Here is a 22,044-nt window from a genome sequence, read left to right as displayed (position 1 = left end):
TAGAGGGTGAGAAGGTTGGATCTCAAACAAGCGTGCTAAGCTTGAATAAAGGAGACTATGAAGGTATGAGAGCGGAATTGAGTAGAGTGGATTGGGAAAATAGATTAAAGGGTAAGACGATACATGATCAGTGGTGTACATTCAAGGAGTTATTTTACAACTTCCAAAAAAAATATATTCCACTGAGAAGAAAAGGGTGTAAAAGAAAAGACAGCCATCCGTGGCTAAGTAAAGAAATTAAGGATAGTATTCGACTAAAAACAAGGGCATATAAGGTAGCCAAATCTAGTGGGAGGATAGAGGATTGGGAAAACTTTAAAAGACAGCAAAAAATAACAAAAAGATTGATTAAGAAAGGGAAGATAGATTATGAAAGTAAATTAGCAAAAAATATAAAAACAGATAGCAAGAGTTTTTATAGTTATATAAAAAGAAAAAGGGTGGCTAAAGTAAATGTTGGTCCCTTAGAGGATGAGACCAGGAAATTAATGGTGGGAAATATGGAGATGGCAAAAACACTGAATGAATATTTTACATCAGTCTTTACAGTAGAAGACACTAAGAATATCCCAACACTGGACAAACAGGGGGCTAAAGGGGGGGAGGAGCTAAACACGATCAAAATCACTAAGGAAGTGGTACTCGGTAAAATAATGGGACTCAAGGCGGATAAATCACCTGGACCTGATGGCTTACATCCTAGGGTCTTGAGGGAAGTGGCGGTAGGGATTGTGGATGCATTGGTAATAATTTTCCAAAACTCCCTGGACTCGGCAAAGGTCCCGGCAGACTGGAAAACTGCTAATGTAACACCCTTATTTAAAAAGGGCAGTAGACAGAAGGCTGGAAACTATAGACCGGTTAGCCTAACATCTGTGGTAGGTAAAATTTTGGAGTCCATTATTAAGGAGACAGTAACAGGACATTTGGATAATCATAATTTAATAGGACAAAGTCAGCATGGTTTTATGAAGGGGAAGTCATGTTTGACAAATTTGCTGGAGTTCTTTGAGGAAGTAACGTATAGGGTGGATAAAGGGGAACCAGTGGACGTAGTGTATTTAGACTTCCAAAAGGCATTTGACAAGGTGCCACACAAAAGATTATTGCTTAAGATAAAAAATCACGGGATTCGGGGTAATATTCTGGCATGGATAGAGGATTGGCTATCTAACAGAAGGCAGAGAGTTGGGATAAATGGTTCATTCTCAGACTGGCAATCAGTAACTAGTGGTGTTCCGCAGGGGTCAGTGCTGGGTCCCCAACTCTTTACAATCTATATTAACGATTTGGAGGAGGGGACCGAGTGTAACATATCAAAGTTTGCAGATGATACTAAGATGGGAGGGAAAGTAGTGAGTGAGGAGGACATAAAAAACCTGCAAGGGGACATAGACAGGCTAAGTAAGTGGGCAGAGATTTGGCAGATGGAATAAAATACTGGAAAGTGTGAGGTTATGCACTTTGGCAGGAAAAATCGTAGAGCAAGTTATTATCTTAATGGCAAGAAACGGGAAAGTACTGAAGTACAAAGGGATCTGGGGGTCCTGGTGCACGAAACTCAAAAGGTTAGTATGCAGGTGCAGCAAGTGATTAAGAAGGCCAATGGAATGTTGGCTTTCATTGCTAGGGGGATAGAATATAAAAATAGGGAGGTATTGCTTCAGTTGTACAAGGTATTGGTGAGGCCGCACCTGGAATACTGCGTACAGTTTTGGTGTCCATACTTAAGAAAGGACATACTTGCTCTCGAGTCAGTACAAAGAAGGTTCACTCGGTTAATCCCGGGGATGAGGGGATGGACATATGAGGAGAGGTTGAGTAGATTGGGACTCTACTCATTGGAGTTCAGAAGAATGAGAGGCGATCTTATTGAAACATATAAGATTGTGAAGGGGTCGGATCGGGTGGATGCGGGGAAGACGTTCCCGATGATGGGTGAAACTAGAACTAGGGGGCATAGTCTTAGAATAAGGGGCTGCTCTTTCAAAACTGAGAGGGTGGTAGGTCCATGGAATATGCTGCCCCAAAAAGCTGTAGGAGCTACATCATTACATAAATTTAAAACAGAAATAGACAGTTTCCTAGAAGTAAAGGGAATTAAGGGTTACGGGGAGTGGGCAGGAATTTGGACATGAGTCTAAGTTCGGGTCGGTCACGGCCCTGTGGGTAGCGGAGCGGGCCCAGGGGCCGTGTAGCCTGATCCTGCTCCTATTTCGTGTGTCTAATTCTGTTAGATTCAGGAGATGGTTCTGTGATAGTGGATTGGCGGTTAGGATCAGATCAGCCATGATCTTATTGAATGGCGGAGCAGGCTCGAGGGGCCGATTGGCCTACTCCTGCTCCTATTTCTTATGTTCTTATGAAACGGCTTTTATCTGAAAAGGACCTTACGCTGGAAAAGTCTTTCAGCATTGCGGTATCATATGAAGCAGCAGCACGGGGCGCTGCAGAGATACAACAGAGACCGCAAGAATATGGCACAAACGAAATGTCATGTGGAACAGAGAAGTGCTATCGCTGCGGCAGAACAACACATGACCAGAATGATTGCTGGTTCAAAGACAAAGTGTGCAGACAGTGTAGAAAAGTAGGACACATAGCTCGAGTCTGCAGGTCGGGAAAGAAAACCAGCAATAAGAAACCTACCAAGGGAAAGTACAAGAAGGTACATAAGATGACGGAGAATAGTTCAGATGAACAAAAGAGTGTTAACAACTCCGAAAGCAGGGAACTGAGTTGTCTGAAACTACATAATGTGATCACAACGGAGGATCACCGAACCATTTGGGTCACTCTCAAGTTAGCAGGAGTCCAGGTAAAGATGGAATTGGACACAGGATCAGCCCTAACAGTCATAAACCGACGGGACTACGAGCGGCTACTCTCACACAGACCCTTGAGAGACACAAAAATTATTTTGAAGATGTACACGGGGCAAAAAGTCTACCCCAAAGGAAAAATAAGGGTGACCGTTATATATAACGGTAAGGAAACACCAAAACTAGACCTGTATGTATTGCAAGATGGAGGACCACCATTACTGGGACGTGAATGGATCCGGAAAATACAACTGGATTGGCATTCCATACAGGCACTGACTGTGGCTGACAAAAAGGATGATGATCTGATGCGAAAGAAGTGTTCCAGCAAGGACTCAGAACACTAAAAGGCATGACAATGACGATTTAAATTGAAGAAAACGCAAGCCCAAAATTTTTTAAGGCCAGACCGGTACCTTATGCGATCCGCCCAGCCGTCGAAGCAGAGCTGGAGAGTCTGGAACGTTCAGGAGTACTGTCCAAGGTAGACTGGAGCGAGTGGGCTACACCCATCATCCCTGTGATGAAAAAGTCGTTGAGCAGCACGCCTGGGGAACCAAGGAAGGTTCGCATCTGTGGGGACTTTAAGGTAACAGTGAACCTGGTCCTTCACACCGTACAATATCCACTTCCGCGGATTGAAGATATTTTCGCCTCGCTATCTGGAGGGAAATGCTTCACTAAGATTGATCTGGCCCAGGCGTATCTGCAAATGGAGGTAGAAGAAGCATCAAAAAAATACCTCACAATCCACACCGATAAAGGTCTCTACCAATACAACCGGCTGGTATTCAGGGTAGCATCAGCTCCGGCTATTTGGCAGAGGGCAATGGAACAAGTCCTGCAAGGGATCCCAGGGACCCAGTGTTACTTGGACGACATCCTGGTCATGGGCAAAAATGACAGTGATCACCTTGCCAACCTGGAGCAGGTGCTCACTAGATTGCAGGAATATGGGCTCCGAGCTAACCGCCCCAAATGCGAGTTTTTTAGAAAACAGATCTCGTATTGTGGCCACGTTATCGATAAAGAGGGGTTACATAAGTCCCCAGAGAAGATTGAGGCAGTAGTCAAGGCTCCAGCACCGGAAAATGTGTCACAACTGAGGTCGTTCCTCGGGCTGGTAAACTACTACCATAAGTTCTTGCCAAATTTGTCTACAATACTACACCCACTAAACACCCTACTGCAAACTGGGGTGCCATGGAAGTGGAGTGACGAATGTAGATAAGCTTTCCAGAAGAGCAAAACACTAATCACATCGAAAGAGGTATTGGCCCATTACAACCCAGCATTACCAATTCGGTTGGCATGTGATGCGTCACCCTACGGCATTGGAGCAGTGCTGTCGCACAAATTCTCGGACGGCTCAGAGAGGCCAATAGCCTTTGCGTCACAATCACTAACCTCAGCCGAGCGTAACTACACCCAGATTGACAGGGAGGCCCTCAGCCTAGTGTGGGGAGTGAAAAAGTTCAATCACTATCTGCACGGGCAGAAATTCACCTTGCTGACTGATCACCAGCCTCTTGTCTCCATTTTTAATCCGAAGAAGGACGTTCCAGTGATGACTGCGCAACGACTACAAAGATGGTCACTTTTTCTAGGGACGCACCACTATGAGATTGAATATAAGGGCACGAAACAGCATGGAAATGCTGATGGGCTATCACGCCTGCCACTGCCTACTGCGGAGGAAGCACCAGCAGTGGATCCTGTCGAAATATTCCATTCGACTATAGTTGAATACCTACCGGTAACTAACGCTTGTATCGAAAAGGAAACCCGAAATGACCCGACACTGTCTCAGGTATATGATTTGACGGTGAAGGGATGGCCAGCACATGGCAACTCACTGTTGCCAGCATTCTCGACAAGGAGAGAACAGCTGTCAGTGTGCCGGGGGACCTTGATGTGTGGATCCCGAGTGGTAATTCCACCCAAGTTAAGGGATAGAGTGCTCAATGAGCTTCATGAGGGTCATCTGGGAGGGGTAAAAATGAAAAGCCTAGCCAGGGCTTATGTGTGGTGGCCGGGAATCGATAAACAAATCGAGGACCTGACCAAGAGCTGCTCAGGATGCCAGAAAGTCCAAAATGCACCACCACAGGCCCCTCTACACCCATGGGAGTGGCCCTCATCTCCATGGCAACAGGTGCATATTGATTTTGCTGGGCCATTCATGGACTCAATGTTTTTAATAGCCGTGGATGCGCACTCGAAATGGCCTGAGGTCATCAAAATGTCCTCCATCACCACGGAGAAAACTATTGCAGTCCTACGGACCATTTTTGCCAGGAATGGCTTGCCAGAACAGATTTTCTCCGACAACGGACCACAGTTTGTGTCCGAAGAGTTCCGGAGGTTCTTGAAAAAGAATGGGGTAAGGCATTACACATCCGCCCCGTATCATCCAGCCACAAATGGATTGGCTGAGAGGTTCGTACAAACCTTTAAGAAGGCAATAAAGGCTATGTACAACGACAACATTCCGCTGCAGCACAAGGTGGACAATTTCCTGTTCGCCTACCGGAATGCGACACATGCAGTCACCAACCAGGTCCCAGCGATGATGTTCTTTAACCGAAGGTTAAGATCTCGCCTGGGTTTGCTCAGACCAAAAGTATGAAGAGATGTTGAGAGTAAGCAATTCCAGCACATCCATGAGAGGCCAACAAGGAGCTTCAATGTGGGGCAACCAGTTTTGGCCCGCGACTACTGAACAGAAAAATGGCAGCCAGGAACGATATGCACACGGCAGGGCCCACTAATGTACACAGTGGACGTTGGGGAGAGCATCGTGAGACGCCATGCTGGCCAGATCCTAGAGTCACAGGAACAAGTCAACCCCATGCCTCGCCCATACGTACCTGGTGATGAACCCGACGTACAGGTCGCATCTACCCCAGAAACAGTAGCATCGGAAGCTGATGAACCAACCGACGACAGGGGGCCAGAATCGCCTCCGCACCAAGAGCAAGACACTTGGGAAAGGCGCTATCCAGAAAGGATCAGGAAGCCTCCCCAAAGACTGAATATATAAATAGACTATTTTCAGCTAATGTTGCATGTTAAAAGTGTTAATTGTAATTAGTTTGATATTTAATTGTTAAATGAGTGTTATGGTACTGTTAATCTAAAAGGGGAGGAATTGTAATGTATATACCTTTAAGGGGGGAACTATCTTTTACAGCTCATGTATACTGCAGTACCGGCAGTGACCACACCTGTATATAGCACTGAGTAGTAATCTGTACAGATCAGTTGCAGTGTGAGCCACGTTGAGTAAACACCTGTTGTACCGTTCTCCGCAGTCTGTGTCTTATTATACACGGACGCAACAGTTGTCACCTAAATGGAGTGCAGAAGCTTGTCACCCTGTTCAATGCCAAGATCAGACTCTTCCCCATATATGCTCCCTTATTAAGTGATTTATTTCACCTCCGCAACATTGCCACTTCTACCCTTATGCCGTTGAAACCCTTGTCCATACCTTCGTCACTTCAAGTCTTAACTTCTCCAATCCTGCTCTACCTGTCTTCCCCACATCAACCTTCCATCACCCAAATGTCACAATTCACATCCCCATCTTTACTAAATGCTACACTCCCATCGCCCCTATCATTTCCAAGCTCTGCATGCACCAGCATGTCAAATCTTTCCATGGTGTCACCGACTGTCACTTGAATAATCTCTTCCTATTTTATGCCCGTGTGCACTGTCCTTTCCTCTAATACCAGATTTTTCCTTGCTCCTTGCCCCTATGTCTCACCAGTGGTAGCCACTTATTCATCCACTAAGCTCCTGCCCTCTCTAATTCACTTCCAACTTCCCTCCACCTTACCCTCTCTCTCCGTGCTTTCGAATCCACTTCAAAATTCCTCCTCTTCATCAATGCCTTTGATTCCCCATCCATCTCCTCCTTTCCCCAAGCTTGGTACCACCTTATTACAAAGCACTTTGCAACATTTTCCTGCATCTATGGAATGTTATTGTTGTTACAGAAGTCATTTTGTTGTGTTTATATAGCGAGTGCTACCTTTTGTATATGCAGCTCAATTGCTCCTGACAGTAAACAGTTGTAAAATATATTAATGTACTGATCCGATGTTAAGAGTTTTTTTTGCTTGTGAACTGTTTGTTCAACTGGAATTAATAGGATATTGGCAAATTTACTTCGGAATTACAGGATCACACAATGCACTAAATTGAATATGTGAAGCTCGTGTAAAGTGACAGATACGGAATGCAGAGCAGTAACAGCTGGAAAGGTAGACCCAATTTTTCCATTTAAATGGCATTCCCCTCGTACAAGGCACCATTGATTGCAATCAAGTTGTCATCCATGCAGCTGCAGATAATGCCTTGCGTTTTATCAAGATGCAAGGTTAGTGTTTCCTCAATATTCAGATGGTATACAATCGCTGGCAAAATAATTATACAAATCGGTGCTCATTCCCCAAAGAATACTCAAGATGCACAATTTCACTGGCTGCCTACACAGTCCTGCCTGCATGTCAGGTATAACTTGCCCATTTCTAGTTGTTGGGAGCTTTAATGCTTTGCTGTACTTCTCCCATTACTTGCCCAGCAACAGTTGCCAGCAAGGGACTGGTGGTGACCCAAGAAGTACTCCCCTGTTCCTGTGCTTTGGCATGCACGGTACTTCTAGAGGCCAAGTCCTACCTGCAGTCACTGATTTGTGCATATAGACCACCATAGTATTGCTGCAAAGTTTGTGAAGCCCTCCAGCATGAGTGTTTTGCAATGTATTTCCTAGCAAAAGTGGTGTTCATTGAATCTTGGTCTTTAGACCTCAATATCTCGCTATCGTCAATGGAGCATTCCTAAGAGATGTTCCAAGTGTGCCTGCCAACCATGTGCCAGAGGTCTCACCAGAGATGCCACTGAAGCTGCAGGCTGCTCGATGACAGGCTGCAGAGCAGAGAACTCTTGTTTCATGACAGGTGATAGAATCCACAAGTGTAGCTAGACCAGATGCATTGTCTTCTGCATTGATACAAGTGAATTGCTCACCAGTTCATGCTTGTAAAGTATCCTAAATTTAATTTGTGGTTTGATGGGACCAGAATCACAAAGCAAGTTCGAAGTGCCCAAGGTCCTGCTGTACCTCCACACAGCAACACCCAGTCCTTCTTCACCAGCCACCTTCCTCCTTCTTTATTTGATTCAGCCTGTGTTGTCTTGTCAAACACAGTAATACCTTCAAAAGTGTATGTCTGAGCTGGTGCCGAGCTGAAAGTAATGTGAATGCCACAGAGTGCTGAGGGGAGTGTGACATTTCCAGTTGTAACAGCTTCCTCCTTTCGGGCTTGTAGCCATTCTGCAAAAAGAAGATGGCACAAGTTGAGCACAAAGGCATTGTTTTGCATATTTTTGTGGCAATGACAGTAAACACTGTGTTTCGTAAAGGAACACAAACACTGCATTGAATATGATGACAGTGAAAATCGTTGCTATAGTGAATGTGTGCAATTATCATTGCACCAACCAGCAGCATTGCTGTTTCCACAATGTTCAGCATCCCCCATGCTGTGTACACACTCCCAGGCTACAATATCCATAATGGGCCGCTCAAATTGGGTACGGGATTTTACTCACTGAATGTCACCACCAGTCTCAACATGGCATTGCCCACTGAAGGCGTCATCTTTTGCCAAGAAAAGAATAATTTACATTACTTGAGATGTAACTTTGCAGAGAAAAGCAGAGGCTGCACAACGTATACATAAATTGGCAGGGCTCACAGAATGAAATTTGTAATATCTTGCGAGTTGAAAATGGAAAACCATACTAACTACTTTCATATAGTTGGTTATATCTATGTATAAACAAGTTGGGGAGAAATCTTTTGCAACCTCTTAAAGGCATGTGCCTTTTCAAGCTATTGTAATAGCATCATCACCTCTCTTTTGTATTGCATAGCAAGGTGCTTGTTAAATTTAGGTTAGTGATACTCTTCTGTGAAATTATACAGCCAAACATGTCTGTTGCCTGTTACCTCTGCAGCCTCCTTGTAGATGCATTTCTAAAAATGTAGGATAATTGGGACTCATATTCATATATAGCAATGTAAAGTAACTGGCAGCTTTGCCCGTATACAACAATATGAGATAATTGACTGATTCTAAATGCTTACCTTATTGCTTTTCCTTAAATTGGGCAACTTCTGCACATTCTTCCAAACATTGTTAGCATTCCACACAATTATCTCATACACCTATCTGCTTTATTGTGGGTCATTCTTCTGAACTATAGACAGCATTTCTTCAATTCCTTATACCATCTACAGTGATTTGCATGGTCTCTCTGTGATGTGGGTCTTTTTACTCTTAACTCTATCAGTGGTTAACTTTATGTACTTCACAGGTGGTTTGAGTACTGTGCATTATTTAAAGCAATAATTTGCCCATTAATGCAATTAACAGGTAATATCATAATATGATAGAATTCTTCATTAAGATGGAGAGTGAAGTATTTGACTCAGAGACTACAGTTCTGAATTTCAATAAAGGAAACTACGATGGTAGGAGGCGCGAGTTGGGTAGGATTGATTGGGGAATGTTACTCAAAGGGTTGATGGTGGATAGGCAATGGCAAACATTTAAAGATAGCATGGATGAATTACAGAATTTGTTCATCCCTGTTGGGCATAAAAATAAAACAAAAAAGGTGAATCAACCGTGGCTAACAATGGAAATTAGGGATAGCATAAGATCCAAGGAGAGGACATATAAATTGGCCAGAAAAAGCAGCAAACCTGAGGAGTGGGAGCAGTTTAGGATTCAGCAAAGGGGGACAAAGGGATTAATTAAGAGGGGGAAAATAGAGTATGAGAGTAAGCTTGCAGGGAACATAAAAACTGACTGTAAAAGCTTCTATAGATATGTGAAGAGAAAAAGATTGGTGAAGTCAAGCGTAGGTCCCTTGCAGTCAGAATCAGGGGAATTTATAATGGGGAACAAAGAAATGGCCGACCAATTAAATACATACTTTGGTTCTGTCTTCACAAAGGAGGACACAAATAACCTCCCAGTGATGTCAGGGAACATAGGGTCTAATGAGAGGGAGGAACTGAAAGAAATCAGTATTTGTAGGGAAATGGTGTTAGGGAAATTGACGGGATTGAAGGCCGATAAATCCCCAGGGCCTGATAATCTACATCCTAGGGTACTTAAGGAAGTGGCCCTAGAAATAGTAGATGCATTTCTGATCATCTTTCAAAATTCTATAGACTCTGGAACAGTTCCCATGGATTGGAGGATAGGTAATGTTACCCCACTATTCAAAAAAGGTGGTAGAGAGAAAACGGGGAATTATAGACCGGTAAGCCTGACATCGGTAGTGGGGAAAATGCTAGAGTCCATTATAAAAGATGTAATAGCAGAGCACTTGGAAAACAGTGACAGGATCGGACAAAGTCAACATGGATTTACAAAAGGTAAATTGTGCTTGACTAATCTACTGGAAATTTTTGAGGATGTAACTGGTAAAATAGATAAGGGAGAACCAGTGGATGTGGTGTATTTTGACTTTCAGAAGGCTTTCGATAAGGTCCCGCATAAGAGATTAGCGTGTAAAGTTAAGGCACATGGGATTGGGGGCAAGGTACTGACTTGGATAGCGAACTGGTTAGCAGACAGGAAGCAAAGAGTTGGAATAAACGGGTCTTTTACTGAGTGGCAGGCAGTGACTAGTGGGGTACCGCAGGGATCAGTCCTAGGACCCCAGCTATTCACAATAAATATTAATGATCTAGATGAGGGAACTAGATGTAATATCTCCAAGTTTGCAGACGACACAAAGCTGGGTGGGCGTGTGTGCTGTGAGGAGGATGCCGAGAAACTCCAGTATGATTTGGACAGGTTGGGTGATTGGGCAGATGCATGGCAGATGCAGTATAATGTGGATAAAATGCGAGATTATCCACTTTGGTGGCAAAAACAGGAAGGCAGATTATTATCTGAATGGCAATAGATTGGGAAAAGGGGAAGTGCAATGAGACCTGGGTGTCCTTGTGCACCAGTCGCTGAAGGTAAGCATGCAGGTGCAGCAGGCGGTTAAGAAGGCAAATGGTATTTTGGCCTTTGTAGTGAGAGGGTTCGAGTACAGGAACAAGGATGTCTTGCTGCAGTTGTACAGGGCCTTGGTGAGACCACATCTTGAGTATTGTGTGCAGTTTTGGTCGCCTTATCTGAGGAAGGATGTTCTTGCCATGGAGGGAGTGCAGCGAAGATTCACCAGACTGATACCTGGGATGGCAGGAATGACGTATGAGGAGAGATTGGGTCGACTGGGCTTATACTCGCTGGAGTTTAGAAGAATGAGAGGGGATCTCATTGAAATTTATAAAATTCTAACAGGACTAGACAGACTAGATGCAGGAAGGATGTTCCCGATGGCCGGGGAGTCCAGAACCAGGGGTCACAGTCTAAGGATAAGGGGTAAGCCATTTAGGACAGAGATGAGGAGGAACTTCTTCACCCAGAGAGTGGTGATCCTGTGGAATTCTCTACCACAGAAGGCAGTTGAGGCCAATTCATTAAATATATTCAAGAAGGAGTTAGATATATTTCTTAAGGCTAAAGGGATCAAGGGATATGGGGAGAAGGCAGGGACAGGGTACTGAACTTGGATAATCAGCCATGATCTCATTGAATGGCAGAGCAGGCTCGAGGGGCCGAATGGCCTACTCCTGCTCCTATCTTCTATGTTTCTATGTAATTCAGTACCATTATTCTAATTTTTTTGATTGCTCCCTTAATTGTGTTAGAAAATAAAGCAGAATTAACTCATTTAACACACTAAGAGCAAATTAAATCCCTTGGTGTGAACACTTGGCATGGAAAACAAGCTTTTGTTTTGTGTATATATGCAGCCAATTTCTGTAACAAACTGCTAAATTTGTTAAAGGCAAATCGTGTTTAACTAACTTGATCAAGTTTTTTGATCAGTTAACAGAGAGGGTTGATGAGGGCAATGCAGTTGACGTGGTGTATTTGGACTTCCAAAAGGCGTTTGATAAAGTGGCACAAATAAGCTTGCCAGCAAAGTTGAAGCCCATGCAATAAAAGGGACAGTGGCAGCATGGCTACGAAATTGGCTAAGTAACAGGAAACAGAGTAGCGGTGAACGGTTGTTTTTCAGTCGGGAGGAAGGTATACAGTGGTGTTCCCCGGGGTCAGTACCTGGACCACTGCTTTTCTTGATATATATTATTGGCCCAGAAATTTGGGTCGGGGGCTTCCCGCAGGTGCAAGCCCCCGACCTGCACTTAACTACCACGCCGGCCGTTGAGCTGTGGGCCCCTGTGGAATTGCGATCTTGGGCCTCCTCCAACTGCCAGCGCGTAGTGCTTTTGTATCCCGGGGCGGTTAGTTCGATGCGTCCCCTGGGATCACGTGGGCCATGGAGAGCCAATGGTAGCAGGGAATGCTTCATTCATAAGTTTGAAAGGAAGACCTGTCAAACCTATAAATACTATAAGCCCCAAAACATCACTAAATCTTCAAATAAATTTTTAAAAAACATCACATTTTTAAAATAAACTATAAATTACATGAAATAACTATTTTAAACAATAATTTAAATTTTTGAAAAAATAATTTTATTTTCTAACGGGGCTAAAAATAAACTTACTGTCACATCGTTATATTATTACACATCGTTAAATGGAACTACTTGTTACATCATTATATGGAACTACTTTGGTTAGTGTATTTATATTGCTATGTGGCACACTGTGAAAGGCAGTGTGCAGTGCAAGGTCGGACATCTTGTATCACTCCGCACCATGTGGCAGCAACATCATAAAAGCAAGAATACAACTGAGTGAAAGTCGTAAACTAAATGAGTTAAAAGTGTCTGTATTACATAGTAATAAGAACACAAGGAGACACAACATGGTGGCAGCGGTATAAGTGAGTACAACTTGTGCCATACGAACTACGAATAAGACGAAAAGTGAATATATGAGCTGATCGTGAGTGCCGGTGTCTGTGGTGATTGAGTGTGAATCGTACGGGCAACTAAGATGGCGGCTGCCGCTGCACTGACTGCGCAAATGCAACCCCTCATGAACTGGGAAGCCGACGATATAGTTGAGGCATTCCACAAGTTCAAACAGAAATGTGGCCTTACATTCAAAAGCTTCCTGAAGGGTACAGCCACATTTCCCAAGCGGACACGGGTTCATTGAAAGACAGATCCAGACTGTCAAGAGAACTCTCATCAAAAGCAGTGAGATGGGGGAAGACCAAGACCTTGCCCTCCTATCACTCAGATCAACACCACTGAAAGCAGACATGAAATCACCTGCAGAATTGCTGAATGGGAGGAAGTTTACGACTACACTACCAGCAAAAATACATCCTCCCCAGGACCAGGAGGACTTCAGACAAAAGCTGGCAGAAGCACAAGTCGTAGGGAGCAAACATTACGACAAACATGCAAAGATGCTACCAGAATTGCTGAATGGGCAATCAGTGCATGTGCAAGACCCGGTGTTGAAAACCTGGAATCCAGCCAAGGTCATTGGAAAAGCTGATACTCCCAAGATCCTACTTCGTAGAGACTGAACCTGGTAACCAATACAGATGGAACAGACTCCACATCAGACCTTCACCTGAACTGGTTAAGCAGCAGACAACATCAGCAACATTGACAACACCAGCTACCACAAGCAGTACAATGCCAGAAACAAGAGCCACAAATCAAACAACCACGAGCATGCACACTCCAACTCCAAGTGTGACAGCAACAACAAGAAGAAGAGTGGAACACACCAAAACACCGCAGAGAGGAGTGGTTACAACCAAATCCACAAGATGGAGGGACAATATCCAACCACTTGTGTGATATCGCGAAGAAAAGAAAACTCATGATTCTTTGTATTTGATAATAATAGTTTAGATATAATGGCCTAGAAATTCAGTGCCCTTAGCGCCGATTTTGCGGCGCTAGAGGGCCTAGCGCTGCAATTGGCGCCGGCGCCTAAATTGCCTGGGGCCCTTCCGCCGCGGTAGACCGGTAGCGCTGCGCCGGCACCGATGACGTCATCGGTGTGCGCAGCGTCCCGGTTGCCATGGTAACCCGCCCGAACTGGGAAATTGACTTGCGGCCGCCTCGCCCGTGGCAGCCGCAAGCAACGTTCTGGCAGAGGTGCCTTGCACAAGTTTGCGCCGGCGCATTAAAGGCCCCGCGGCGGCCGGCCGCTTTCCCGCCGCCCGCCTGGCCGCAGCTCCCTCCCCGGACTTCCCCCCGCCCCCCCCCGGAACAGAAGCAAGCCCGGCACTTGTCCGAGGTGCCGGGCTCATTTTTAATAAGATTATCGCGGGCCGCGGCCGGGTGCAGGCAGGTCCTCCTTAAGGGAAGGAGGAGGCCTGCACTTCCCGAACCTGCCGCACCGCAGCGGGCGCCGCAGCACCGGAATAGCGCCGAAATTCAGCGCATAGCGCCAGTTTTCAGGCGCTAACAGCTTTCAGCAGCGCCGGCAGCCGTTTGGGCGCAGAAGTAGTGAATTTTTGGCCCGACCAGCGCGACTTAGCTCCGGCACTAACTTCCGGCGCTAAAGCCGTTGCTGCGCCAAAACCCAATTTCTAGGCCAATATTTTTTAAATTAAAGTAAATTTCATCTTTTAGTTTTTTTGAGAGAGGGATGTTACATCGTTATATTATTACATCGTTAAATGGAACTACTTGTTACATCGTTATATGGAACTACTTTGGTTAGTGTATTTATATTGCTATGTGGCACACTGTGAAAGGCAGTGCGCAGTGCAAGGTCGGACATCTTGTATCACTCTGCACCATGCGGCAGCAACATCATAAAAGCAAGAATACAACTGAGTGAAAGTCGTAAACTAAATGAGTTAAAAGTGTCTGTATTACATAGTAATAAGAACACAAGGAGACACAACACTTACCTTTCTTTAAAGTATTTAAAAATAATGAACCTGTGGAAAAAATGTTTTAATTTTAATTAATTCACCACTTACCTTGTAAAAAGCAGGCCTTGCGACTGCTTTTTACATGTCTAACTTGTGGAGACTTACCTTCCCGGAAAAACCTGCAAAAAAAATGTAAGTTCGATGCGCACGCGCTGCCTCTCCTGCGCACACGTTCCACCTCTTAACCCCTTCTTTCAGGGGAATGGAAGTGCCGGTTTCCCGTGCATGCGCAGTGCATGCACGAAACCGGCACTTCCATTGGGCTTACGGGTGAGTACCCCATGCATACTCACCCGTGGAGACCCGAATTTCTGGGCCAATAATGACTTGGACTTGGGAGTACAGAGCACAACTTCAAAATTTGGAGGTGACACAAAACTTGGAAGTATAGTGAACAGTGAGGAGGATAGTGATAGGCTTCAAGAAGACATAGACAGGCTGGTGAAATGGGCGGACACGTGGCAGATGAAATTTAACACAGAAAAGTGCGAAGTGATACATTTTGGTAGGAAGAACGAGGAGAGGCAACATAAACTAAAGAGTACAATCCTAAAGGGGGTGCATGAACAGAGAGACCTGAGGGTATATGTGCACAAATTGTTGAAGGTGGCAGGGCAGGTTGAGAAAGCGGTTAAAAAAGCATACGGGATCCTGGGCTTCATAAATAGAGGCATAGAGTACAAAAGCAAGGAAGTTATGATGAACCTTTATAAAATACTGGTCTGACCTCAACTGGAGTATTGTGTCCAATTCTGGGAACCTCACTTTAGGGAGGATTTGAAGGCCTTTGAGAGGGTGCAGAAAAAATTGACGAGAATGATTCCAGGGATGAGGGGCTTCAGTTATGTGGATAGACTGGAGAAGCTGGGGTTGTTCTCCTTAAAGCAGAGAAGGTTGAGAGGAGATTTGATAGAGGTATTCAAAATCATGAGGGGTCTGGACAGAGTAGCTAGAGAAACTGCTCCCATTGGCAGAAGGGTCGAGAACTAGAGGACATAGATTCAAGGTGATTGGCAAAAGAACCAAAGGCGAAGAAAAACTTTTTTATGCAGCGAGTGGTTAGGATCTGGAATGCATTGCCTGACGGTGGTGGATGTTATGTTCATTAATAACTAGACATTCTTATTATGAACACAGCTAGCTTCTAGTTAGTAATTTATTCAGTACACGTTCTCAAGGTACAGCATCTGTAGAGCTTCAGCATGTGTGCTCCTGTGTGCAGGCAGCCATCTTGACTACTGCCTTCTGGGTAGCCTAGTGCATCGTGGGTAGTGTAGTCTTAAACACATACAACTAAATATACAGCTCTATACAGCTCCACCTAGCGTACTATTCTAGAATGACATGTTATTGATCATTACATCCCCCTTTCTTTGAGGTTAACAAAATCAATATCAATCAACTTTCAAGAAAAACGATAAAGATGATATCAGTAACACTTTTGTTAGTGCTCTATAAACATAAACATTTTCACAACAGTCAACACATTTTCAAAGTAGTTTTCTTTGTACTCAAAGATTAAGTCTATCAGGCTTTTTTACATCACGTGTGGATCTTCTATCATTGGTTCCTTTGCTTGTTTGTTTTGGTGTTTCTGACATGTCTCACATTCGCCTATCATGTTCGCAATGTCCTTATTTATGCCAGGCCAATAAACAGTGTCTCTTGCTCTCCTTTTGCATTTTTCAATTCCGAGGTGTCCCTCATGAATCCTTTTGAGCATGTCTTGACGTATAGCCTGTGGAATGACTATTCTGTTCTGTTTTAGTAATAGTCCACTTACGACACTCAATTCTGACCTTATGTGAAAGTATTTTGGACAGGAACCTTTTGGCCAACCATGATGAATGTTCTCTATTACTGTTTGTAACACTCTGGCCCAGAAATTCAGTAAGGTGCTGCCAGCTTTGCGGCCAGTTACCGCCCAAAGAGGGCTTCTGCGCCAATAGAGGAGTTTGCGCTAATATTCAGCGCAGCGGTAATGGCGGCGGTAGCCGTTAGCGCTGCGCCGGCACCGATGACGTCATCGGTGTGCGCAGTGCCCCGGTTCCGCCCCGATACCGGCCCAACCCCCATATTTAGTTGCGGCCGCCTCTTCCACAGCGGCCGCAAGCAGCGATCAGAAAACGGGGCCGTACTGTAGCCTTAGTGGGGCGCTTTAAGGTGGAGGTGTGGCCGGCCGCTTTTTCGGCGGCCGCCTGCCCGCACCTCCTTCCCCGGCCTCCTCCACCCCCCACCCGCGGCATTGCCGGCTGCTTTCCGCGAACCCGGCACTTCTCCGTGGTGCCGGGCTCATTTGCCGGCACTATCCAACGGCGATCTCCCCGTTGCAGGCACCTCCCCCTTAAGAGAAGGAGGAGGCCTGCAGTACCGCAGCCTGCCGCTCCGCAGCAGGTGGCGCAGCGGCGCATAGAGCGCTGAAATTCAGTTTCAGCGCCCCAAGCGGGGGCGGGCACACCCTGGAATAGCGCCCGGTTCCAACTTGGGGCGCAAAAACTGAATATCTGACGGGCGCAACTGGCTCCGCGCTCAGCGCTAACTTTTGGGCGCACGCCAGCTGGCGGGCCCAAAGTGAATTTCTAGGCCTCTATCTTTTACTGTTTCTTCTGCTATTTGCTTTGATTTTGTGTCTGACAGGGCAGCGCAGCAGTGACCATACTCACATGAACATCCACGTCTTCTTCAGTAGAGCTCACTTGGCTCATTGTGGGTGCTCAGGATAGTGCATCTGCTAACAGTATGTATTTGCCTGGTGTGTAGATCAGTTCAAAGTCATATCTTTGCAGCTTCATCATGAGTCATTGAATCCTTGGAGACATCTCATTCAGGTTCTTTTTTATGATGGCAACCAATGGGCTGTGGTCTGTCTCAACTGTGAAGGTGGGAAGTCCATATATGTAGCCATGGAACTTTTCTAATCCAACTACCAAGCCTAGACATTCCTTTTCAATCTGGGCGTATCGACACTCAGTATCAGTCATAGACCTGGAGGCATAGGCAACAGGCTTCCAATCTTCACCCTCTGCTTGTAGCAAGACCGCGCCTCGGCCATCCTTTGATGCATCCGTTGACACTTTGATTCTCTTTGTCAGGTCAAAGAAAATGAGTACAGGTGTGGTTGTCAGCATTGTTTTGAGGTTCATCCAATCTTGTTCATGTTTTTCTGTCCATGCGAACTCATTTGTTTTATGTAGCAGGTCTCGCAGACAGGTTGTCTTGGCTGACAAGTTAGGAATGAACTTTCCAATTAAGTTTATCATCCCCATGATGCGTAGCACTCCTTTTTTATCAGTGGGTAGGGGCATGTTGAGTATGGCGTTTACTTTTTCCAAATCTGGCTCTATTCCTTTACCAGATAGATTATCTCCTAGGAAAGTGACTTCCTGGACGCCAAACTGACACTTGGCTTTGTTGAGCTTCAGTCCATTCTGGCATATGCTCTGTAGCACTTTAGTCAGTCTCTCATTGTGTTCTTTCAGTGTGGAGCCCCAGATGATGATGTCATCAACATAGACCTGAACTCCTTCCAGACCGTCAATTATGTGTTCCATCGCTCTATGAAAGATTTCAGATGCAGATATTATCCCGAAAGGCATTCTGAGGAAACAATACCTGCCAAATGGTGTGTTGAAGGTACAGTATTTGGTGTTCTCTTCATCCAGTTTTAGTTGCCAAAATCCTTGTGAGGCATCGAGCTTTGTAAAGTATCTGGCACCTGACATTTCACTGGTGATTTCTTCTCGCTTGGGAATCTGGTAGTGTTCACGTTTTATGTTTGCATTTAGGTCCTTTGGATCCATGCATATTCTTAGATCATTGTTCTTTTTCTTTACACATACCATCGAGTTAATCCAGTCTGTTGGCTCTTCGACTTTCCTGATGACTCCTAGTGTGGTCATTCTGTCCAGTTCTTTCTTGAGCCGGTCACGCAGGGGTGCTGGAACTCTTCGTGGAGCATGTACCACTGGCTGAGCATCCTCCTTTAGCTGGATCTTGTAACTGAATGGTAGAACTCCAAATCCTTTGAACACATCCTGGAAATTACTCACTACAGAATCCACTGAGTCATCTGGTCTGTTTATGGCACAGTTTATACGGTATACTCTCTTGACCAGTTCTAAGTCCTCACAAGCTTTGTCACCCAGTAGTGAATTAAGTCCTTCATCCACAACAGAAAACATGAGATGATGCACTTTGTCTTTGACTGTCACTTTAAGTCTGCATACACCTAAGCTATCTATTTTCTGTCCATTATAGTCCTTCAGTAGTACTGACTTTTTCTGTATTTTGGGCTTTTCTTTCATATTTTTAATGTCACTCATACTGATTAAGTTTGCTTTTGCCCCAGTGTCTAGTTTCAATGTAACTAATGCTCCATTTACCTGCAGTGGGATCATCCATTTGTCCTCTTTTATTGCATTGATGTTATGTTCAGCATTGTTTATTCCTGAGGGCTGCACATTTTCTGTATCCTTTTCTATATTGTCACATGACACCATTCCTACAAAAAATGTCTCACTTAAATCAGTGTCCTCAATCACATTAACTCGGACTTGTTGCCCTTTCTTTGTTTTTACTTTTGAAAAGCATTGTTTGGCAAAGTGATTCTTTCCATGACATTTTGTGCACATTTTTCCAAACGCTGGGCATTGTCTTAACTGGTGTTTGTAACCGCAGCGTTTACAATTAAAATTTCCTTCCTCCAATTGCTTTTCATTTCTGTTCTGCCCATGTTTCTTCCCCTTGTAGGACACAGCACCGACAGCAGCACTTACTACAATCGCATCATTATTGATTTGACTGAAAGTCTTCACGTGCTGTCGAGCTAGCTCACTGGCTTGGCATATTTTCACAGCATTTTCCAATGTCAGTTAAGTTTCTCTCAACAGACGTTCCCTGACCTTTTTATCCTGCATACCAAACACAATCTGGTCACGAATCATGGATGATTTCAGCTCAGAGAAATTACATGTCTGTGCTTTCAGTTTCAGATCAGTCAAAAAGCTATCAAAAGCCTCATTTTGCCGCTGTGTCCTCGAACGGAACATGTATCTTTCATAGGTTTCATTCTTTTTGGGAGAACAATGTGTATCAAATTTGTTTAGCACATCGTCTAAATTTTCTCTGTTCTCCTCTGGATTAAATACAAATGTATTAAATACTTCTATCGCCTGTGGGCCTGCAACCGTGAGCAGCAACGCTATTTTCCTTGCATCTGGCTTCGTACTGTACCCGATGGCAGCAATGTAGAGTTCGAATTGTTGTTTAAAAGTCTGCCAATTGTAGTCGATATTTCCTGAGAGCTTCAAACGCTCTGGTGGCTTCAAATTCTCCATGTCGCTTTGCACAATATTCAGCAGATCTTACCAATCCTGGTACCATGTTATGTTCATTAATAACTAGACATTCTTATTATGAACACAGCTAGCTTCTAGCTAGTCATTTATTCAGTACACATTCTCTAGGTACAGCATCTGTAGAGCTTCAGCATGTATGCTCCTGTGTGCAGGCAGCCATCTTGACTACTGCCTTCTGGGTAGCCTAGTGCATCGTGGGCAGTGTAGTCTTAAACACATACAACTAAATATACAGCTCTATACAGCTCTACAGCTCCACCTAGTGTACTATTCTAGAATGACATGTTATTGATCATTACAGTGGAGGCAGAGTGAATCGCGGCTTTCAAAAGGGAATTGGATAAGTACGTGAAGGAAAAACATTTGCAGGGCTATTGGGAAAGGGCGGGGGAGTGGGAGTAGCTGAAGTGCTCTTGAAGAATACTGGCACAGGCTCGACGGGCAAAATGGCCTCTTTCTGTGCTGTAACCATTCCATGATTCTAAACCTATATCCAAGTAGAGTAAATGAGAATATGCTCGAAGTATCAGTTTAGATCATACCAGATTTAGTACTCCTCTTTAGGCCGCGATTTTCCGAGTGGAGGCAGGTTGGAGTCGGGTTGGCTGATCGGCGGGTTCCGGCCCCGCTGCCGGTTTAATCTGTTCTGCATTAACTATTTTCCCTTAACTGGGCTTAATAAGCCCGTCATGCATGTTGCCCAGCCCAATCAGTGGGTTCGGGTCTGCTGCTCGCTTCTGCTGACGTCTTCCATCCAGCTGCATTTAAGGGGCCCATGCAGCCTTGTGGTTTTTCATTCATTTTCTGATGCTATTCAGTGTGGCAGATAGAGAGATGAGTGGTCCAAGATCAAAGGCCTCTCCAAGATTCGATGATGACTCCCTCCATGCTCTTGTGGAGGGAGTGAGAGGGCGCAAATAGGTTCTGTTCCCCTCCAATGGATGTAGGAAGCCTCCTCAGCAAACCAAGGCAGCCTGGCTGTAAATTGCTGAGGAGGTGAGTGCCAGGTCTTTGTGCTCACACACCTGGGTTCAGTGCAGGAAAAGGTTCAATGATCTGCTACGCTCAGCAAAAGTGAGTATAACATCACACTTACCTTCAATCTGCTCCCCATCTCCTCTCATCACCAGCACTCTGCATTGTCAAACTATTCCTGCATATCCCAACATACCCATACATCCCTTGCACCCTTAGCCATCCCCTCTCTCTATGTACAGAATCACTTCACCATTCTACTATGCACCCCTCACACTCGCGATCACTGTGATGCAATGACAACAACGCCGCACAGGGAGGGACCTTGGTATTGGCACCTCACTCCATCTTTGTCTCCCTCTAAGCATCTATGCTATGGATTCTCTACACTCACTCCAACATTCTCGCTCAAACTCCACTTGTCTCCCTCATTGCAGGAAAAGAGAGCCCACAATAAGAGGGAGAGGGGGAGGACAGGAGGAGGGCCAACTTCCTTGGCGCACTTGACCATCGCTGAGGAGGCTGTTATCGACATCGACATGGAAGTGGGGGATGGAGAGACAGGCGCAGTAGAGCAAGCTGGTGACAGAATAGATTTGCAACCCTCTCATTTAGATTGCATGAGTGACTGATATGGCATCTGATGTTCATACAGATTGAGTTCTGATCATCTGCACAATGGGATGTGTCTGCTACGTTAATGTCACATGTCTAACTCATGACTTTAATTCCCCACAGGACCATCGAGAGCCCCCCTCCCCACTGTCCAGGAGGAAGAGCCGGAAGACTCCTCAGAGGAAGCTGCAACCTCTGAGGGTGCAGCGTCAGCAGAATTAAGCGGACCCAGCGCCAGCACAGAGACGCACACCTTGGTGGGTCACTCGCGAGATCCATTAGTGTTGTCATCTGGTGTATCACAGC

The 22,044-nt window shown here is 45.1% G+C and overlaps 1 protein-coding gene across 7 annotated transcripts in view; it reads right to left on the bottom strand.

The window, feature by feature from the left end:
* The window catches only part of prex2 (phosphatidylinositol-3,4,5-trisphosphate-dependent Rac exchange factor 2), a 943,088-nt gene that overhangs the window by 230,314 nt on the left and 690,730 nt on the right, over window positions 1-22,044 (bottom strand). For 4 of the 7 annotated variants that reach the window (XM_085993112.1, XM_085993113.1, XM_085993114.1 and 1 more), the window contains one exon: window positions 8,047-8,166. The exons of the other annotated variants lie outside the window; for them this stretch is intronic. In XM_085993112.1, coding sequence (XP_085849238.1) covers window positions 8,047-8,166 — 120 coding nt within the window. The remainder of the gene's footprint in view (window positions 1-8,046; window positions 8,167-22,044) is intronic. 7 annotated transcript variants of the gene reach the window in all.

This window comes from Somniosus microcephalus, chromosome 7, assembly GCF_052327205.1.
Source record: "Somniosus microcephalus isolate GS21.2 chromosome 7, FLI_Smic_1.0, whole genome shotgun sequence".
NCBI classification, from domain to species: Eukaryota; Metazoa; Chordata; class Chondrichthyes; order Squaliformes; family Somniosidae; genus Somniosus; species Somniosus microcephalus.
The sequence above is the reverse complement of the archived record's forward strand: the minus strand, read 5'-3'. Positions and strand labels throughout refer to the sequence as shown.